This window comes from Pezoporus flaviventris, unplaced genomic scaffold (genome assembly GCF_033815535.1).
Source record: "Pezoporus flaviventris isolate CSIRO_AGI_PZ_B2104156 unplaced genomic scaffold, CSIRO_AGI_Pfla_v1 ptg000002l, whole genome shotgun sequence".
NCBI classification, from domain to species: domain Eukaryota; kingdom Metazoa; phylum Chordata; class Aves; order Psittaciformes; family Psittacidae; genus Pezoporus; species Pezoporus flaviventris.
Window position 1 is genome coordinate 37114693 of NW_026892550.1, and position 22449 is coordinate 37137141.

Here is a 22449-nt window from a genome sequence, read left to right on the forward strand (position 1 = left end):
AGTAGGTAATTCAAAAGCCTTTAGAAAACAGCAGCAACATCTAAATAAATAAGTCTGAAGACAGGGTATATGATGTCTTCTTACAAACAGATCAATGCATAGTAATATTTCCATTTTGAAACTGATGTTAATTTTCATTATGAGAGAGAAAAATATCTGTAAGCATTTGACAGTGGAACTCATTTAAGAAACAAACATAAAAACTTCTCATACATTATATTCCGCTCACCTCTGGCACTCGCATTTATTTCCACTTACTGTTGGCCACAGCCCAGATGTCTACAAGATGGCTATGGCTCCTCATCTATGGCTTTCTCACTCTGCCATTTGAGCCTCACTCCTTCCACTCTTGCAGGCTCACAGCCCTGTACATAAAGTACTCTCCTCCACCCCCACCCCTCCTCCAGTGAAGCTCAGTCACAGAATCTTTTCAAGAGCATTTCACCACCCCCAGATGCTTTAGTTTCAAGAGACTCATGCCATAGAAGCCAGAACTATCAAACTGACTGACAGCTGGAGGAGGCTCAAGCATGCCACCTGATAGGAAATCTTCAAAAGGCGTCTATTACACCTCAGCCCAGGTAGCCTCAGAAGCTGCAACACTTTCAAGACAGTAAAGAGAATAAAAACACCAGTATTTTACCAAGCTTGACATGTCTAAGGTTCAATAGCAAATATCCAGCGCAGCATCTCAACAGTCTTTTGTAAACAGGTAGCCAGGAATCGACCACATGCTTCCCTTTTGGAATCATGATTTTCTTGCAGTATAGAGTAAAGAAAACTTCAAAACTCCTTCAGTCTGAGAGTTTTGTACTGAGTTTTAAAAAACTCTAATACCCAAGAGGCATGGGTATTACTGGGGTATATACCCTGTACTGCAGAACACGATAAATGTCAAGAATGTTGGGCCACGTTCCAAGAACACTCAATAAGGTGATTAGTTTTCTGAATTATATTTTCATATATTTGGCTCATCCTTACCTCTGCCTATGGTAGCTGCAGTCGGAGCAAAGCTGGCATCTGGGTAAGTTAGGCCCAAGGTAAGTATGCTAAGTCCAGTTTTCCAAAAATTTACTGCAAGTTTCAGCTTGAAGTACCTGCATGGGCAACAAGCAGCCATCCTAAAAGTGAAAGCACATTCATTCAAATCCTGACCCCAGCTACTTCAGGCAATCCCACAACATTCATCAATCTTTCCAACCACCTACCAGTCCCATATCCATGTGATAATTTTTCCTAAGTATTCCTGCACACCACAGAAACAAGGAACTTCTCTAAAGAATCTTCTAAACTCTTATGTGGCTTAGAATTTTGATTCTTAATTTCTGGGATTCCAAGGACACTCTCACAAAAACAGGTAACCATTTACTTACATATATACTTAGTGCTTCAGAGAAATGAAGGACATTCAGACATACTCTATATATGAAGCCATTTTATTTTGCCACCTACTGAATTTGTCTTGTGAATATTCTTGTTTTCTATGTTTACTTCTGTCATTCCACAGTTCATCTTACTTGTACTAATCCCTCCCTTAGTTTTACTAATTAATCAGACTAATTTATATAACTTAATTCCCAAGGAACTAACTTTCACACATTTAACTGCTGACAGTATTAGAAAAGCACCGTCTAAATCCATTTTAAAAGCAGTGACTTATAGAATGAATGCAAACAGGGAGCAAAACAAAAGCAACTGCATAGCTAAGAGCTTTTGATGAATGCTAAAATGCCATTAAAATGCTGTTCATAGCCCATATGATAGTCAATTTTATCATTCTTTCTGTGAATGCAATTGCTTCCTCTGAATATGCTGACAGAGAAGTACAAGTTCACAGCTTGTTGGTGTTTGCAGAACCATTTATCATTTTTTAAATTTAGTGGTATGTGAAAACACAGAAAGCGAGTGCGCTTTACAAATCCAAATCGTAAAACTGAGCTTGGCTGAGCCTGTCTCTTTGAGGATTTTGAATCATGCCCCAGATAAGAGGAAAAAGGATGAGGAACTTGTCTGGGAGAGAAACAATGAAATACAAAATACACTCAACAATGATAGCATATCAAGACTCACTTGACACAGGAATAAAGCTATTTTACAAAGTGAGACTGAGGAGTTCAACATCAGAAGAAACCAACTGTACTATTTAAAAACAAGATAAAACTATCCCTCCTAGAACCTTCTTTTTGTTATTTGATGATGAATTAATATAACCTTATTCAATCTATATCCACCACCACTAAAGAAGCATTTCCAAGCTCTACCAAACTGCAGCAATCATGATTTTGCTTCAATATTTCCTGTTATTCCAACAGATAATACATTATTCTGACTGTCCTACAAAAGTTACATTGTGCATTAGAGAATTAGACACAGTAGCAGTAAAACAGTTTGTCACTGCCCAAGGACAGTTTTGTGTTTGGAAAAAACAACTAAAACACACCACATTTGGTATCAAGTAGCATGTAAACAACAAAATGTACCTTGGTTATAAACTAAAAGGTTGGTTAAAGATATCCATTGAAATGAGAGGAGAAATCAGATGCACTTTAACCGGGGTGCTGTTCCATATAATATGAGAGAACATGACACAAAAGAAAGCAAAAGGACAAAGAAGTTCAAGAAACCAGTTACAGAGCTAGAGGTACAAGAGGAAAGCAGGAAGAGAAACAAGGGACTGAGCAATGAAGAAAATAAAAGAAAGTAAAAAAATTGAGATGATACCCAACGACCCTGCAGCACTGCAGAACTCAGGCAGACATGAATATACTTCATGAAAAAGGATCACCATGACCACCTGCAAGGATAAAAGCCCAAGAATCTGAGCAACAATGCATATTTTTCCAACTCTTGGGATTGCAAGGCTCAGCACTTGTTTAAATAAGGATTACAGAGTAGAGAAAGGTGCCATAATTAAAAAGAGACCTTGCTTCAACCTGAATGAACGTATTAACATTATCAGAACCACAGGCAATTCAGAAATTTCACTAGGAAAGGAGCAGATACTGTCCACAGAACAGAAACCTGGTGCTTTGAGCATGTTCTGACAGAGACAATACCCTCAAATATGAGAGAAAAAAGAAAGACAAAATGAGAGATGTTCTGAGGAAATAACAAAATAAATACACAAAGTGTCCCTGAAGCACTGCTATGAATGGATGGCACTCACCCTCTCAGTTCTTCCCATTCATGCCTAGTCCTTTTGTAACTTCATTCAAGTATAAAGGACATTTAACCTTCATTGGAGATTAACTTGCTGTCAACATTATAGAAAACTTTTACAAAGGACAGAATCTGCAGCTTCTGAAGTTTCTCATCAATTTTAGGTTTGAATCTCAAAGGCATTGGCCAACAGCGAGTTACATGTGATATGCCAAAGTGTCCTATGGCATGTCAACATACTAGAACAATAGCCACTAGTGAAGTTAATCAGGAGATGGAGTTGGTCCATTTAATAAGTCTCTACAAATATACTTTTCCAGAGTTCTCCAAGATTTTTAGAGTCCTAGTTACAAGCTATAATGGTGAAGTATATTAAGCTAAGACTGGATATCATAGGGTACACAGCACAGGAGAGAATCCGCACACTTCAAAGGCAATAGCTACATAAGGCAATCTCCCCAGATTCCTGCACATTCAGAGTGACAGAAGCACCTTCAGGCTGCTTTAGGAATTCTGTATCATCTCTGGAGCCATGTAATGACTGCAGGCAGACAACCACTGCAAGACTGACTGATACGAGGACTTGCTTATCCACACCCCACTCTGGTAACACATGTAGACATCTCTTCTCAGAAGTAATTTTCTTTTTACTACAGATGTAATTTGAATATGAACTGAAGAAACTTGGCTCTGAAGAACAAAAGCTAATGGAACAATTCTATCAACTGCTGAATGTAAGATGAGTCACAGTAGGATATAGAGGAATAGTCTGAATTATTTGTTTACAAAAGCAAGACCCAGAAATTAAAATTAAACAGATAAATGCCCAAGATGAGGTAAACTTACTCTTATGACAAGAGTCTGAATTGTAAACAAGAATTAGCAACAAAGAGGTATCCTTAGCAGTGTGAAGACCAGATACAAAACCAGCAAATTTTTCCACGCTGAACAGACAAACTTCAAAATACACAAGAAACCATTGCTGGTACCAGCTGTCACCATACCTGAGAAACATTTTTTTTCTCCAGGCAACGACAAGAACGAAACAACAATTTACTCTTCCATGATCTCATTCTGCCTTTAGGATCATTCATTATTCCATGCCACTCTTGCGTCAGACTAAAACATATGACCTTGCTAGGAACAGAACATCATACCAGGCCAAGGGAGAAAAGCTTTTGCCTGCACTAAATGAAAATGGGTAATAAAGGCTGAGCCTAGGGAATAATGTATGTTGCAAATAATAGCGAGTACCCACTTCCTGGGAGATTTACACAATGGAGTTCACATGTCAGCAACTGTTTGTCTATAATAATTTCAAATCGACAAGACTGAGGTATTATGGAACAATATTTATCTCAAGATTGTCAGGAAAAGTCATTTCATTTCTTATGATTCATTTCATTTATACGTTAGTGTATTAACTGGGTACATTATTGATCTTTGCTCCATCCAATTTCAGTTTCTATACTATGAACAAAGTGATCTGAAAAATATCACTCCCGGCTTTTTTTTTTTCCTCTCCAAAAAAAGCACAGGAGTGTCTGATACATACCTAAGGAAAACACTTCATTGTATTAGACATCCTATCAAAGGAATGCATTCCGGAATAAACAACTGCTTTTGAAGAATATAGAATTATAGAATAGTTAGAGCTGGAAAGAACCTTAAGATCATCAAGGGTTGGACATCTCACACTAGACCAGGTTGCTCAAAGACCTGTCCAACCTGGCCTTGAACACTGTCAGGGATGTAGCGTTCACAATTTCCTCTGACAACCATTCCAGCGCCTCACCACCCTCAAAGTAAAGAACTTCTTTCTTATATCTAACCTGAACTTCTCCTGTCTAACTCTAAACCCATTATCCCTTGCCCTGTTGATAGAACCCCTGACGAAACATCCTTGTAGGCCAGAGATAGCAGCCTTCAGGTACTGGAAGGCTGCTATGAGGTCTCCATGCAGCCTTCTCTTCTCCAGGCTGAACAGCCCCAACTTTCTCAGCCTATCTTCATGCAGGAGGTGCTCCAGTCCCCTGATCATCCTCATGGCCTCATCCGGACTTGTTCCAACAGTTCCATGTCCTTCTTATGCTGAGGACACCAAAACTGCACACAATACTCCAATGTTACTGCAAAATTCAGCTTTTCTAGAGTTTGTAGTAGCATATCTAGAAAACTATTTTCCTAGATACCATGCCTTTCTTTCTGCTTGGTTGGAAGAGGGATAAGATGAAAACAATGATGACAGCCCTGGTACACGTCAATGCTTGTCAATCAGAAAATGACTGCTACATATCCAGCTGAAACCTCCTTTCAAGCACAGACTGTTACTTTAAACATATACAAGCCACAGCTGTCACTCTGCAGAACCATAAGTCCTTCACTCTAAGACAGTATCATCTGACAGCTGTTATGACTATTATGAATAACATGGATCTCTCATTACTTTTGTCTAACAGTCTCTGAAGTATAGGAAGTGGCCTTTAAAAATAAAAGACCAAATGATGAGCACCAGCAGAAAGCACACTGACAAGAATGTCCTCTTAACTCTGAGGTGGTCAACAAGATCTGTTTACAAGCTGCTGTTTAATTTTATTTGGATAGGCAGCCAGATTTGTAACTGTTTCAGAATCTTTCTTCACCACTTCCTAAGCCCTCTCCCATTTTTGGGATGCATCAAGTTCTAAAACCCTCGATAAAGATGCTAAGATGAGGTTTTTACTATGCAGTTACCTCAAAAGAGAGGGAAAAGAGCAAGTGACACCACTCTACTTGGTTTGCAATAGCTCTGATTAGGGGCCAGCAAGATCAGGGTCCCACTGAAAAAGGCACTACATAAAGGAAGAATAAGAGAGTTACTTTCCCAAGAAGCTTACAGTGAAGACAAACAAAGAGTCAGGAAATTACTGAAGTAATCTGTAAGCCAAAGGACAGCTAATGTCACATCTCTTCCACTAATTCTCTCTAGACACAGAGCCAACATTCTCCTAGCAGTTTTAGCTTCCCACAGGAACAGGAGGTACCTTTGATCTTTGCAGTAACTGTGTCAGTGGATGTTTACATCCTAGATTCAAACTGCTCTGCACTGCTGAGACCTTCCTGATCTTTGCAGCTTCTGCGCATCAGTGATAGTTTGCTGCATACAGGGTGTTCTGCAAACACAAAGGTACTGCCAAAGTCAGCATTTTTCCTGCAGAAGGCAGGCCTTGGCAGCAGCAATTTGCTTCTGATGTTTAAAATGGCTGATCTCACACTTACCCATTTTCTGGTTTTATGCTGTTTTCACATGGGCAGCCATTCCAGTCTATCACGTTAAAATTTCCACCTTCACGTCATCACCCTATTTTGACAGTACCACATTTTAATTGTGATGTACAACTAGTAATAAGCATTACTGGCCAAAACTTAACCCATTAACTGAAATGCAGATAGCCAAGCTGTTCAGGTGGGACTCTTAATTTCGAGTTTCAGAAACTGCCTGCAGTGAAGCAATTACAGCCAAATAAAATATGCCAATATGATTTAATCTGAAATTTGTACTTTGCTCGAGTCCACTACCTGGAAACGAAGTGCGTATGCGCCATCTCATGGACAAAGAGAGCCGGTGCGGGCCTCCAAACCATGCTTTTCACAAGCTACCTTTACATCGCTTGAACCAACCACACCACCACTGACTCAGGTTTGAACTCTAATGGTTTTACTCCCGACTAGGTCCTCTGCAGAGAGTATCCTATTTTCCATAGATTCACATTTAGTAGATGTTAAATTATCACTTCAAATAGGGCACTAAATAGAGTAAACTTGCTTTAAAACTATGAAGAATTGTAAAATCCCAGGCTACAATGTAGCTCCCTAAGGGTTACTTACACTTTACACTAAAATTGATACAGTTGCAAAAGACACATCTCTGTTGAATTTTGGTGTTCACTGTCTCAATTCTTTGCTCTCCTCTTGCTCCTCTTAAAAGGAATATTGTTTTGGCATATTTGAAGTCCATAGAGGAGAATAAAATAGTGCAAAAAAAATCATTTGCCTAATGTCCTTGTTCTCCTAAATCAAATTTCTTTAGGGATTTTCATTCTGTTTGTTGGTTGCTTTGGGGTTTTTAACACATAATGGTGTTACGCCCTAGCTTAGCATCAGCATATAGAGATTTTGAGGCAGAATACATTTTTAGATGACAGGAGATGTTCCTCATTAGAAACAACCTTGGGCCTTAACAATGCTTCCTGAATTAGCCGAGGCTTACAACGAAGAGCCATTGTTCTAAGTGTGCATGTAATACACAAAGAACAAGAAAATAACTATTCTTACATAGTAGAAAAACAGAGCACTCAATTTGTGGTTGCTAAGGAATAGAAAATAATGCAGAAATCCGCCATATGAATACAGTGGGCATCGGCATCCAGGCATTGGTACACTTTATGACTCCCTTTTTTTCCTTTCAAATTTGTTTCAATAGGATGACATTATAATTTGCCAAGAGAGCAGACAAAGCCCACAGAAATCAATGAAAATGTTGCTTTTGACTTCTTTGGGCTTTGGCCTATGCCACAAACTGCAGCACTGAAACCCAGAAAATGAACACATGAAAGTACACAAAAACCAGCTCAAATTCAACTGGTTCACAGCCAGCTCCCCACACAAGTTTGGCATCTCCCCATATGTGGCTGCTTGGGGACACAATCAGTATACCCAGTGGTTTTCTTACAGGCTGTCATTCTCTAAGTTATTTCATATTTATATGCCTGTCTTACATTCTTGTCTGTACATCACAGTATTGGAAGGCAATTACCAAAATTTAGTGACAAAATTTGATTTTCAGCGTAACAGCATTCACATACCAACTAAGCAAACAATCCTTCCTCACTGACAAGAACTTCCATCACAAACTAAGAAGGAACTCCATTTCTATTTCAATCCACTTCATCTACTTATGGAGCCTTTCAGCAGATCTGAGCATCATGCAGTCACCCAAATTATAGAGGAAAAGGTATCTTGTTATGGTGCTGCCTCACTTTTTTAGAGCCACCTTGTTGTCATACCTCAGCTTTGCCTTGAGCAGGTTTTAATGGGTGCCAGTTTAAAAGGTGCCTTAAGCACAAGGCACCTTAAATCCTGGTGATTTACTGATTCAAAGACTAGAAATGCTCCAGTGATCCCTTACAGCATTTTTACTCTCCCACCTCTAAGCTGACTAGGAAGACCTACATGCTGCATGTGCCTGATTTAACACATCCCTGCACTGTTTTTTCATTTAATACATCCCTGCACTGTTTTTTCAGGCCACTTTACAGCTAGACCCCTCCCTTCCACTTTGCTCTCAGGAGCAAGGCCCATACCAGCCCTGAAGCACTTAAGTCCAAAGACCAGGAAACACCATCGTGTCTCTGGACCTAAGCACCGGCAGCAGCAACTCCCATCATATGCGCTGCCCAAAGCACAGCACATGGCACCTAGGGAGGAAGGGACGTGTCACAACACTACGGATCCTGCTTTTCCTTGCACTGATGTTGTGGTTTAAACCCAGTCAGCCACACCACACAGTTTCTACTCCCCCAACTCCCGGAGGGATGGGGAGGAGAATCGAAAGAATGTAACTCCCGCGGTTTGAGAACAGTCCAGTAACTAAGGTATAACATAAACCACTACTGCTACCACCAACAATAATAATGATAAGGGAAATAACAAGGGAAGAGAATACGGTACCACCCACCAAAACAAGACGGACCGAGAGTGCCCTTCCCGGTAACTCCCCGCTACCTCCCAGGCATGACGTGTTGTGGTATGGAATACCTCTTTGGTCAGTTTGGGTCAGGTGTCCTATCTCTGCTTCCTCCCGGCTTCCCCTCCTCCCTGGGAGAGCATGAGACTCACAAAGTCCTATGGCCAGTCTAAACATTTGAGCAGTAACTAACAACATCGGGATTATCAGCACTGTTCCCAGGCTGAAAGTCAAAAACACAGTGCTGCACCAGCTACTAAGAAGGAGAAAAAATGACTGCTACTGCTGAACCCAGGACAACCGAACCTGCTCACCTGTTGGAAAGAAAAAAGAAGTTGGTGGAGGACATCTTTCATCTTGCTTCCTTTTATCAACAGAAGCTGTAGTGAAAACATGATAAAGTGGATTAGAGCGTAATTCAGTTGAAAAATGAGAAGGTTCTTGCTGGGCTTTAACCAAAGGTAGTTCCTTCAACCTGTACAGCTCCAGAAGAGGAAGCCCCATCAAGGGGCGGAGGCACAGACTGACTGCTTTATGAAGCTTAGAGTGTAATAAAAACAAAGCCCGTGGTTACTCAATTACCTAATTCGTATGTAAGGCACCACCAGATATGGTTCTGTTCCACAGCCTCTTTCTAGTGACTTATGATTGTTTTATTAGAAAACAAATACATTGATCAAGCAGGCCAAGCCCACTATTCCATCCTCCCAGATGAAGGAAAAACAAGCGGTTTCACCTCCTCCGCTCTCCCCATAACCAACCTTTGCTTCAGCCTCGCAGCACTTCTCTCCGCACGACTACGTTCCCCCACTCCTGAAACACGGAATCAGACTCTACAACTCAGAGTTATAAAGCAGCTATGTTTATTACGATGCCAGGTGCAAGGGGGATCGCTCCTCCTAACTTGCACACCAAAGGGTTAAGCAGGCAGGTATTTATTACACACAAACATACATGTTCATTAGGTTCCCGACAGAGTGGAGGGGATATTACAATTAGTTTAGGTACTCATTCGCATAAGTGTCCTCCCTTTTGGCACTTGCACACTGCCCTCCGATGGTCGTGGGCAGGGGTCTGCAAGATGCAGTAAGCAGTCTTCCTCACAGTGCACTTTTCACCTTTGGCACAGTTGGATGCCCCAGTAACCACAAAACCAGCTGAAACCAGACAGATCTGTAAGTTTCTGGTAGCTGGCAAAGATTTAGAATAGCATGACCTTCGTACAAAATTTACTGCAAGCAGAACAGGATGGGCAGACAAGGAGTATCCTAAGCTAGCGGATGTTCGGGAGTCAGACTCCAAACTAACTGATAATTAGAAGGATGGAAAGAAATAATTAACTTCTGTTAGTAAGACCACTGAATTGTTATCACACCACAAACTTACAACACAAACATTGTTCTCTATCTTAGACCTAAGTTAAGTTGAAAGTATCTTAACCCTATGTTTTCCAGGCACTTGCTTTCCCTGTGTCACTCCCTCCCCTCTCCCGCACCTATGGGGCTCCACGCCGGCTTTAAGGACACTACACGGGAGCAGCTGACTGGGGAGCGGTGCGTTTTGACTTGTGCAGGAATCTACACAGGATCGGTGTCCAAACCCGCCCAGCGAATCCCAGCCGAGCTGCCCCTCAGCCCCGCACAGACCGCGGGCAGCCCGCGCCGCTGCCCGGCCCGACGCCCAGGGACCTCCCCCGCGGCCACGGAGCGGGCGGGCCTGCACATGCCCAGCAGCGGCGCCCACCGCCGCTGCCCGCTGCGCCCTGGCCTGCCGGTAGGTGCGAACGCGGCCCGGCATACGGCCGCCTCAGGGTCCTCCCCAGCCCGCCGTGAGGTGCCGGGGCAGCGGAGGGCAGGCGGGGCGGGGCGGCCGGGGTGTCCCCTTCCGGGAAGTGGGGCAGCGGTGGGTTGTCGGGGGAGAAGCGCTGCCCTGGAGCGCAGCCTTTGTATACATCAGCACCGCTGCGGCAGGGCCTTGGTGCGCCTCTGCTGGGGGAAGCACGCTTTGGGGCGTTACGCGGAGGAGGGTGAAGAACGGTACCTTCAGAAAGCAGGAGGTTGGTTTTATTCTTTAAAGCAGCCTTGATCGACAGATCAGTTTTAACAGCTGCAAGCACGTACGTGTTGCTGTAGTTGCCAGGGGGATTATTTGTTGAGCTCGGGAGAAGCACACTTGGAAGCTTGGCCAAAGTGCCAGTCTTTTTGCCCTTTGATTCATTCCTGGGCTCTCCTTTACCGAGTTGTTTTCCTGCGACAACAGGCCTTGAGGCTTCCCACGAGCCTGCGGTTCACTATCCACCAAATCTCTGTGGGCACCAGGAGAAAGGGGGGAAAACCACATCTGAACCGTTTTGAGGCACTGATTCACTGATGGCTTGCAACAGTTAAATCAGTTTAAATGCAAGACCTAATACAGCTACATAAAGCTGGATTCTCATTAGAAAGCTAATAGTTCTTCAAGATCTGACAGATCTTCGAATTTGTAATTTGCCTTTTTAACTCCACAGCTGGCAGTAAAGGGCTTTTTCTTGTTCACTGGCACACCAAAATTCCCCAGATCAAAGCTATACCACTATCTGTTTATTAGAACAGCATCTCACTACACCAGTGTCACAGTGGTCACTGGGAGGCTGTGATAGAACCTGTGAGTATGAAGGTGAGATCTTTCCCATTAATTCAAAGAGGGAAATAAATTCCAGCGCTGATGTTAACATAAAGTGACATTTAATTTATGATAGAGCACATCTATGGAAATGATAAATTGGAAGCATTATTTGTGTGAGAGGCACTAGGGTTCCTATTCACTTTTCTAGCTTCATGTCCAACCAATGACTTTCCTTTTAGACATGAATTACTCTCGGTTCATCACCACTGTGAGTGCAGCAAGAAAAGCATCTCCAATAAGACTTCTGAGTGAGTATTTGCCCATTCTTTCCAGGTTCTCTAGAAGGGTATTGTTCTACATTCTGGACTTTTCTGGGGTATCATCGCTGAGGGCTTGAAAAGGCTTGAAAGAAAACCATGCTGTAAGCTGATAGCAAGGCCAGTTAACTGTTTTTGCTTTTGTCAAGTTGAGATGTCAAGGAGGTGTAAAGAAGAAGAAAGTGGATAGCCTTGAACCCATCCAGACAGAAGAGAGAGAGTACTGTCACTTCAGCATGGGTCTGGAAAATCTCTGCTACTGCCTCTGAAGGAGGGCTTTTGGCACAGTTTTCCACTGAATTTCCTCTGGGTGCCCAGGAACAAGCAACTGTTAATGACTTGAAATTCAGGCCCAGCTTCTTTACATGTAGCTTTCCTGTGTCCTGTCCATAAATTCCTCACCACAACAACCCCCTCAGTGTTGCTACACTTTCCTTTTCTGCATTATGCTATCTTCAGGCTACCGTGTTACGTAGTCTTCTGTGACAGATAGAAAAGGTTAACTGCCTATTTATTTACTCAGTTGAAACCTACAGGGACCTGACAGAATCAGAGTATGAGACATACATCACTAGTTGGACCTTCAGGGGTCAATTACCTCTCTTTGTAAGGGGCTGGCATTTGCTGTTCTGCTTAAAATGCTCCATGCTAAATCAACTAACTCACTATAGACAGTCTCTGTACTTTTTTCAAGTAATACACTGATACACATCATAACACCAGTGCTAATTAACACAGCTTGTGCAGAAAGACACACTGAGGCTGCAGTTTTGATGACAAAGTAAATCTGTCTACCAGACCAAAAGTCACAGACATGACCCCTGTTACTGAACAAATAAAAATTAACTCCCCATGTTCAAGTTTGCTAAGTAATAGTGGAGAATAAACTCTGTAACAGGAGGCTTTAAGCCAGATCTGGTGTCATCTGTCCTCTCATACCTGATGTAAAACTGTCAAGTCCACATGGCTGCTATATTGTGAGCTCTTAGCTTTAATGCAGTCTAGTGCTCTTGCTGGATTAAGGTCTAGTCTGTGCTGCATAGATTGGGTCTGAGTGATTATGAAACAGACTTTAAAGCAAGAGTTGTTAACTTTTCCTTCATACTGAATTACTTGCACAGTGCCTCCACCACTGAAGCTGGGCAGTCAGACTTTCCCATTCCTTGTGGAAAAAGCTATAATCATATACATAACTATCAGTGTAGATGCACTACTGCCAGCCACATAAACTAAAGTGACACTGAACCAAAAGCCAATCATGCCAAGTCAGTCTAAACAGAAGATAGTAAGATTTTGAATTCTTGAAGCTTAAAAGACACCGGTCACAGAACGAGTTGTTGTAATAGTAGAACAGACCACATAAGATTACAAAAAGCTGTTTATGGTTTACTTTAAAGATATTTTTTTTTTTTTGGTCAGTCTCATTCATGTACCCTTGCCACACACACACACACACACACACACACACGCACGCACACATTTAATCTGGGTAGAAAGGTGAGTTTGAAAAGAATCATTATCCGTCTGAATTCATGACAGTTTAAAAAGAAGTTAGAAATGGAACAAGCTTCTCTGGAGTATAATTGCATACTGACTAAAGGATATGATCAGTGTTGCAATAATCAAATTGTAACCAAGGTTTTTTTTCCTTTTACTCTAGCTGAATTGATGGAGAAGTCTCCTCCATCTCTCATCTCTCTGGCTGGAGGAGCACCAAACCCTGACCTTTTTCCATTTAAGAAGGCTACTGTTGCCATTGGACATGGAAGTGCTATTGAGATTGGGGAAGAGTTGATGAAGAGAGCTCTCCAATACTCAGCCTCAGCAGGGTATCCTTCACAACTGCTTGCATGTCAAGATACCAGAATTAAGGGATCACAAAATCCTTTATTATTGTATTAATTCACCTGTGTTTTTAAAACCTGGTTATAAAATCTGTTTTACAAAAAAGGTTTAACTTCTCTCAATTTGCCTCACTATTTACATTTTGGTTTAAGTGGAAAGTTTTCAGCAGATAAGCGATTTTAAAAAGTTAACACAAACCTAATACTAGTAATTCTCATGCCAGAGCATTTCCTGTCTGTTAGTACTTGAGACTCCAGACTCCCAGATCACTAGGAGGAATCATTCTGTGTTTTGCAGTAAGATCCTCATTAAAAGATGCTGCATTGCACTACATATTTCCCACATTCTGGAGTGTTTGGGTTACTTTCCTTTGGTACCATAGACTGAAATCAATATATATTGCTAGTGATAGTTGAAACTATTTATAGTATTGTCATTTCTAGTACAGAAATTGCATATCAGTAAGTTACTTTAGCAGTCATGTGAACGCCCCAGCAGACAGCACTGAGTCAGCCTTGTGACAAGTTGGCAAAAATATTTAGGTACACAATTTATAGATGCAAGCAGGGCATTAATCAGTGAAGTTCAGACTTTTCTTGATACTGAAATGAGCCCAGCCATTTGTGAACATCCTGAAAGATCTTAATACCTGTTTTTTTAAAAAACCTGTTTCAGAAATCCTTATTAGCTGCAGCCTATTACTAGCAGCATTGAAAGTTTTGCCACACTGCCAAGTTTGAGTATGGGAAGATCACTCCTAAGAGTGGACATAGTTCAGCCTCCACCCCTATTCCATCCTTGTCAAATCATTTCTGCCCATTTCAGATGATTTGGTATACGAACCACAGATGCCCATCTCTTCTGCTTTCCCATAAGAAACATTTGTCTGATTTTCATGGTTTGATAAAGTAGTCATAAAATGAACATCAAAGTGTATCTGTATGACAGCTGAAATCAGACTTAGGACTGTGTGCTAGATTTGGCAGTGATTTAAAGGAACAGCCTAGCTTTGGCCTATAGAAGACACTGTATACACCTTATTTATTCACATTTCAGGGTTCCAGAGCTTTTATCTTGGCTAAAGAATTTCCAGCGAAATCTACATAATCCCCCCACAGCCAACTACGGTCCTGAGCAAGGACAAATGGAAGTGTGTATCACAACCGGCAGTCAGGAAGGCTTGGGTAAAGTAAGACTGAAAGTTTCATATGTTAAAAGTATTTCTTTGAGATGTTTGTTCTCCCATTAGTTCAGTTATACATGATTCATTATTCAGTTATATATGGCATGACATGCCATTGTATAACTATGAACAGGGTACTTTATTAAATACATGTCCCAGTATTATCAATACAAGGTAATAGAACTGAAATAAAACTGGTGTGGCAGTCTCGCTGTCATAAATGCTGAGGTAAACCAGAGCCTGTCAGAAAATACTCTGTTAAGGTAACATTTTACATTACTCGGGTAGTGCAGTAATAAGTACATAAGTGCATTATTTGTGTTACTGTAACTCGACTCTAATTGTTTCACTTAATTACCCTTTCCAGTCCACTCACTCAGTTGATCCTGACTTCCTAACTGAAGTACTGTTTCTACTGTGTAATAGAGCGCTGTCTTTCCATTTCAGATTGGTATTCTATAGCTGATTACCCAGCTTCTTTTGGCTCTAAAGCTTCTTTTTTTTTTTTTTTTTATCCAATCACTTCAATGCTTTTCTCACAGACAGCATAATTATGTGGTTAGGGAATTACTAATACCTAATCAAGATTTTTAATCCCATGAAGAAGTCAGAAGTATGAAGCATGTATACAAGAATAGCACAATCTTTTAAAATACTCTTTTACAGGTGTTTGAAATGCTCATTAACCCTGGGGACAACATCCTCTTGGATGCACCAACATACTCTGGAACACTAGCAGCTGTAAGTATTTTTTAGCTACACAACATTGTGAAGGTTACTTTTGAAGTAAACAGCAATTTAGTACTTGATCTGCAGGCTTATATATGCTCTGTTTACTGTGAAAAGATATTTAGGAATCACGTTTTTAGTGTTAGTCAAGTTAAGTTCATAAATCTTAATTCATAGAAGCCCCTCTACTAAGTTCTATAAAAATTATTCTGGGATTTGGAAGAGGAACTTCTATCCTAATTCATTCAAGGACTAGGGTCACATTTGGGATGGGAAAGAAAGCCATTATAACCTAGTTCTGTTGAAACAAAGTTATAACAAGTGGGTATTTTAACATGTCAGCACATTCACCTGAAGTATTTTGTGGTCTGATTATACCATAGCTATGGATAGTATAAAATTGGAATAGGCCTAACACATCCTTATATGAGTATGAAGAGGTGAATTATTAAGAACTATACAAAAATAGCAAATTTTACTTCTGAAAAATAACTATCAGTATGTACTCAAATGTCAGCTCAACATGCATAAGAAAAGAAGGGTTAGAATGGATAATACACAATTTCAGTCATGTCCTCATGCTTCAAAAGGAATGTTGATGTTTACTGTGCCAAGTTTGAATATCTTGTCTAATAAATATACTTTGTTAGGAATATATTTTGGCAATGCAGCAGCTTGCATTTTTGTTTAAAAATGGAGACTGCTACCTGGTACAAATTGAAATTCCATAGAGGGGAGACAACATGCTTTTTTGTTGGAATTTTACCTGTATTTTTTCGTACTGCTGTTAATGTGTCATTGCAGTAGCATCATTCTATTCCCTTTTGTATTGCTGAGTATATCTGTTAAGAACAGATTCTTTGTCCTTTGTCAGTGAGAGGTAGCTTGCAGTTCTGGCACTTCCACTGAAGTAGAATGCAAAATGTCAGTAGGAAATGAAGGTACTGTGAACATAGCATCTGTAGTGAGACCAAGGGAGTCCTGAGAGAACACAGTTCAAATTCACAAAATCCCTTTTTGATTGCAAAAACCATATGCAATTTCCTAGAGAAGAGGAGCAATTGGACATAAGAGCTACCCCTTTCTCCTCAGATGGCTTAACAGGCCAAATAAAGAGTAATGTGGTAAATTTGACAAGCTCCACAGCAAATTCAGGCAACCTCTTTTTAATCATGAGCAAATGGAGCTTGAGATTATAGCTATAAATTCAGAAGGACTGTGTATTAGTGAAATCTAACAATGTTGATGACAAAAGTAAGACCTTTGAATTATGGGATTGTGACAGTTTTGTTCCTTCTGTCAACAGCTGAGACCACTGGGTTGTAACATAATTAATGTTCCTAGTGACCAACATGGCATTATTCCAAATGCTCTAAAAGAAATTCTATCTACTTGGAGCCCAGATGATAGCCGTCACCTTCCAAAATTCCTGTATACTGTTCCAAATGGCTGCAACCCAACTGGAAACTCTCTGACCACAGAGCGCAAGAAAGAGATTTACCAGGTATGTAGCTGGGGCCTTGTGAGCCTTGTAGCTGGAAACAGAGAAGTGTCAGTCTCAGTTGAAGATATCCTATGTGTGGTATTTGGGCCAATTATTGGTCCAGTAGACACTCCTCCTCAAACTTGGTTCTAGCAGAACCTCTTTCATGACAACTCTTCAGGGGCAGACTATGCATTAGATAAATTGTTTTTTGCAATAGTACCCCATTGTTTGCCAGTATCTTTGCCATGGGCTTCTAACTGGACTTACTGCAAGATTCCTACACAGCTGGAACACTAATATGGTACAGATTCAGTTATTACACTTGACTTTGTACAGCAGGTACCATGTTTACTCTTATAATTGCTTGGTGTCCAAATTGGGCATTTGAAAGCTTCTCTTGATAGGGCCTTGTATACAGCGAATGAGCAATACACAGGATAATATAGAATCATAGAATAATTAGGGTTGGAAAGGACCTTAAGATCATCTAGTTCCAACCCCCCTGCTGTGGGCAGGGACAGCTTACGCTAAATCATGTCGCCCAAGGCCTCGTCCAACCTGGTCTTGAACACTGCCAGGGATGGAGCATTCACAACTTCCCTGGGCAACCCATTCCAGTGCCTCACCACCCTAACAGGAAAGAATTTCATCCTTCTGGTCCTGGTAATAGGCCCAGGGTAGAGTAAGTACTTAATTTACAGTGTCTTTACATTTTAATAAATCCTTTCTTTTTATTAATTTCTTTAGCTTGCAAGAAAATATGATTTTCTCATAATAGAAGATGATCCTTACTACTTTGTTCAGTTTGAAAAGGTAATTTGTCTTCCATAATCCTTAGCTATACCTTTTCTGGTCCAGGAGAGACCCAAGATATGAGCCATGGATCTTCCTGCATGTTCCTTCTTCATGTCCTACTCCAGGATAGCTGTAGGCCTCACGGTCTATGCTACTTTCAGTTGTTGTCCCCTTTTTGGCATTTCATTGCCTCAGGCATGTTTATATTCCTCAGGCCTTATTACAGGACAGAGTTTCCTGCAGTAGTCAAAATAGCTAAGACTTTGCCTCCAGAGCAAAACAAGTATGCCACTGAAGCAGCACTTGAAAACAGCAGCCCCTTAGTGATCCCTTCAGCCCAGTCTTTCAGTGGAAGATTGCCTACTCCCAATCCACTATATGCTAATTTTACCCCTTGGCCTTCTGGAGAACCTGAGAGAATTTTCCCAGATACCACAGGGAGTGCTACTGGATAGGCAGGTTCTTTTCTTCATGTAAATGTTCCCCAGATGGGTAACAATTGGCTGTTGACCCATCTTCACACAGGGGTCTACAGTAACACAGTCTGCACAAGTACCTAGAAGCTGGTCTTACAAAGCAGTAAAACACCAGTAGAATGTTGAACACTGGTTCAGCATTTTCTGTTTTGCAATATGTTTTTATGGAAGGAGGCAATAAAACCGCTTCACTTGTTGAATAGCATTACACAGCTTTTCTAGAGAGTGTAAGGGGAGAAGGCGTAAACGTAGAACTACTGATAAGGAAAAAGTGTGCTGAAGTCCATCAAAATTTGGCCATAGCTTCTGATTTATTTTATTATTATTATTTTTTAAGATAAATCTAAAAGCCACGGAGCCTCATCTTAGAAATTACAGTGTCTGTTCACTCCACAAAAAAATCTTGGCGAAGAAATAATTATTTTTCTCTTCTACTTTGGCTTCATACCAAAACTTGAACTGAGCACTTGTGTGCTGAACAGTGGGCTAAGCATCAAAAAAACAAGGCTGCTTTCTTGATGACTTTCATGGAGTATTGTAATCACAGACAGATACCCTAAACAGCCCTTGCCAGCAATTTACTGCATTATTTTTCTTTGAATGCACATCAAATTACTTACTATCAAAATAATTCATTAAGAAATTAATTATGTCTTCATAGTAAATAAAATTATTACATCATAATCTTGACTAGCATCTTGAATTTACTTTTCTTTTTCTCCCAAGCCATGGGCTCCAACTTTCCTCTCAATGGATGTGGATGGTCGAGTTATCAGAACTGACTCTTTCTCTAAAATTCTCTCATCTGGGTAAGGCAAGCTTTGGACTGCTCAGCACTGCCTGTTAAGGCACAAGACTTCATATAAAATGATCAGACATGTCAGTTTTTTCATCTAATATCTATCCATTTCTGGAATGCACTTTTGGATCCACAGCTTTTGCAGTCCACTCACTTTTCATGTTACCTCTTGGCAGTCATGTAACTCCAGTTTCTGTTTCTCTTCTGATACTGACCCTCCAGGCAGTCCATTCTTGCAGGCACCATCTAGGCAGAAAGACAGATGCTGGATCTAGCTGTGTTCCTGGAACTCCTAGCAGCTTTTCTCTCTTCTTCTTCCATTTCTCCTATCTCTTACCATTCCTGCAGTCTCTCTAAACTTGTAGTATAGAAAGAGATGATGGCATTCTCCACAAACTGTTCGTAGCATTGTAGTGCTTTCTAGTCTTCTAGGCGTACAATTCTCTGCCTGAAAAACTAGGCTGGCTGTTTTGGCTTTCACATAAATGAACATATTTGATTAACTTGCTTTTGTTTGGTATGAAATATAAGAAAATAATATGAATTCTGCACTGGCAGCTAGTCATTATAACCCTATACCTGAGAAAGTGAGGCAATAACATGATGCTAAGTGTGATTGCACTTCAAAAGTGACACTGAAAAGCCATGGTTCATTTTTGTCTTTATCAGACATATAAGTTTACTGGTTCTATTTTTCTTCAAAGAAAAACTTGAGCCAGTCCCTAAAGATGAATCATTAGAATTGAAGCAGGAATAAAAATTTAGTTTATCAGTCTAAATTCCATTTATCCTGCAGTACTGAAAGGGAGTGAAAGAGTAAAGCTGTTCATTGCTTCCATCTGTTTTTCAGAAAGCCTGAGCACTCATGATTTCTCATTATGTGCAATCCCTTATCTTTGAGTCATCTAAATCTTTATGATTGTAGAGGAAAACTTAAAAATATGGGATATGTTCTGAAGTGTCAGAACTAAGAAGCTACTGTAAGCATTAAAAAACCTTAAATGTTTTTATTTCATTACTTTGAATAGTCATAAGTTGCATAAGCCTGGGGCTTAGGGCAGTATTAAAGTACAGATAAACTTAAAAGCATAAAAGATCCTTACAAAACCAATGAAATTGTTATATGTTCTCCCAGTGAGAAGTTAAACCGTAACTCTCGTGAAGTATTAGCCCATTGCATTTCTATAGTAACTTTTTTCTGTTGTTTTGTTCTGTAGGTTAAGAATAGGTTTTCTGACAGGACCCAAGCCTCTTATCGACAGAGTTATTCTACACATACAGGTTTCAACGATGCACACCAGCACTTTCACACAGGCAAGTACTGAACTGTCAACTGAATTATATTTAGAAAAGCTAAGATATTCCAGGTCATAAGAAACCACAAACTGCTTTGCACTTTTGCAGTTTTGTTTATAAGCACATACATTATCAATTCTGCCAAGGGAAGACAAACTGCCATAGAAGTTAGAACCAGGGATAGATGGTGTCTCAGTGCACAGAAGGCACAGCTAATATGCCCTTAACTCTGAGATTTCAAGAATAAAGATGTAAAATACTTTATCTCTTGCTAGTAGGTTCCCTTGAAAAGCCTCAATGGAAAACATACACTGGAAGAAGCACTCAGGGTTGGGTTTTGCTTGACTTGGTTGGTTTTTTTCCCCAATTATTTTATAATTAGAACAATACTGGCAGCCCACAAAAACCTTACAAAGAAGTCTACCATCTACTGCCCCATTATGGTTAATTATAAGGAAAGGAGACATTGAGCTCATCTAAATATTACTTCCGTCTTCCAGCTCCATTAGTTTGTGAGAGGCAACATTAAAGCAAAGAGGCTGTTATGGGCACAACAGTAAATCAACATACACTGCCTTCCTTTTTCTTCCTGATTGTCATATTTAGCTCTCCATCCATTTTTAACTCCCTCCATCCCAACATCCAAACACTGCCATGATCCTTAGAGACAGCAGTAACATGAACTACAATGGCCTGTTTCTGTTGCCACCTCTGTTTATAAAAGGCTCCAAGAGATCTTAAAGGCAATTCTTGCTTGTGTGGAATTTTGAATAATGCATCAGGAAATGTATCTTACGATGATCGCAGAACAGTCCTGTTCTGATGATATGTTTTATTTCTCTAGATTATGATATTACAGCTGCTTCAGCAATGGGGAGAAAAGGGTTTCTTGGAGCATACAGAAAGGTAGGGTCATGTCGTATGCTGAATCCCATCATTTGTCCTTCTGCTTCTTGTTTCCTATGTAAAACATTCTTTGCAGCAAAAAGTCAGAAGAGTTGGATCACTATTAAGCCAGATCATCAAGACTGACAGTATTCACAGAAGAGTCTTGAAGGAGCTCAGTGTGAAACTGCAGATGTGCAAGTCAATGCATATAACCTACCACTACAAATCAGCAGTCTGGCAATCCATAGGCCCAGTCATTAGGCAAGCTCCCATGTGAAGGGAATGCAAGAGGATCTTGGGAGCTCCCAGGCAGCAACTCTCTGCTGATGTGGTACAGTCTATAGCAAAGGCTAAGATCACTGAGCACATATCTACTGAGAAATGGTCAACATGGCTTCAATAAAGGGAATTCTTGCCTCATTAACTCAGCAGGGATTCACCCTCTTAACATCCTTAGTCTAATGATTTTGGATGCTGATGGAAAGATCTACAGCAAGGTTCACCTGCGTTTGCTAAGCATTGCCTTTATTGCCATTCTTGGAAACAGAACATTTTTTTGTATACTGACTGACATGCATTTTGCTTTTATTTATTATGCTGGAGGAGCGTAGTTTCTCTTGACTATCCATGGTTCATTTCAGACACCATACTTGGTTTCTATTAGAACCCCAAGCTTCCTACTTTTGCAGGGGTAAACTCTACAGAAACCTATAAATAGGAATATGAGCAAAACATAGAAAAAGTTCTTATACCTCACTGTAACAGGCACTTCTATCCCCACAGCACCTGCCTGTTGTCCATACTGTAAATACCAGCATTAAAAAAAGCAGCAAAACCCCCAAAGCTGACACAGCAGCCCTAGCCCTTGTTTTAAAGATTAGGAGCATAAAGATGGGCTTTGCAAGGAAACTTGAACCACGCTTCAGCTCAACTTTCAGCACTTTGAAAAACATATCCCAAGTGCATCTCTCCACTTACCTCCTTCTTCTAGGCCAAAAGGCATGCCTGCTTAAGCCAGAAGATCATTCTTCCTCTGAGATAATGAAAATAGTATTGCAGTAGATTAGCTGCAGTCCTCTATAACCTTTTAGGCTTTGTTGTCAGGTGACTTATTGATGAGGCCAAACAGCTGACTGGACTATCTTCC

At 40.6% G+C, this 22449-nt stretch overlaps 1 protein-coding gene across 3 annotated transcripts in view; it reads left to right on the plus strand.

Moving 5' to 3' along the window:
• Window positions 1–22449, plus strand: part of AADAT (aminoadipate aminotransferase) — a 64072-nt gene that overhangs the window by 36811 nt on the left and 4812 nt on the right. Inside the window, exons 2-10 of one of the 3 annotated variants that reach the window (XM_061475058.1) lie at window positions 11727–11796; window positions 13466–13634; window positions 14707–14839; window positions 15500–15574; window positions 16869–17066; window positions 17796–17861; window positions 19046–19128; window positions 20336–20432; window positions 21259–21320. In XM_061475058.1, the coding sequence (XP_061331042.1) occupies window positions 11730–11796; window positions 13466–13634; window positions 14707–14839; window positions 15500–15574; window positions 16869–17066; window positions 17796–17861; window positions 19046–19128; window positions 20336–20432; window positions 21259–21320 (950 nt within the window). In that variant the 5' untranslated portion in view covers window positions 11727–11729. Of the gene's footprint in view, window positions 1–11726; window positions 11797–13465; window positions 13635–14706; window positions 14840–15499; window positions 15575–16868; window positions 17067–17795; window positions 17862–19045; window positions 19129–20335; window positions 20433–21258; window positions 21321–22449 lie in introns of those variants that run through there. The other 2 variants (XR_009747151.1, XM_061475068.1) reach the window with 2 other exon arrangements.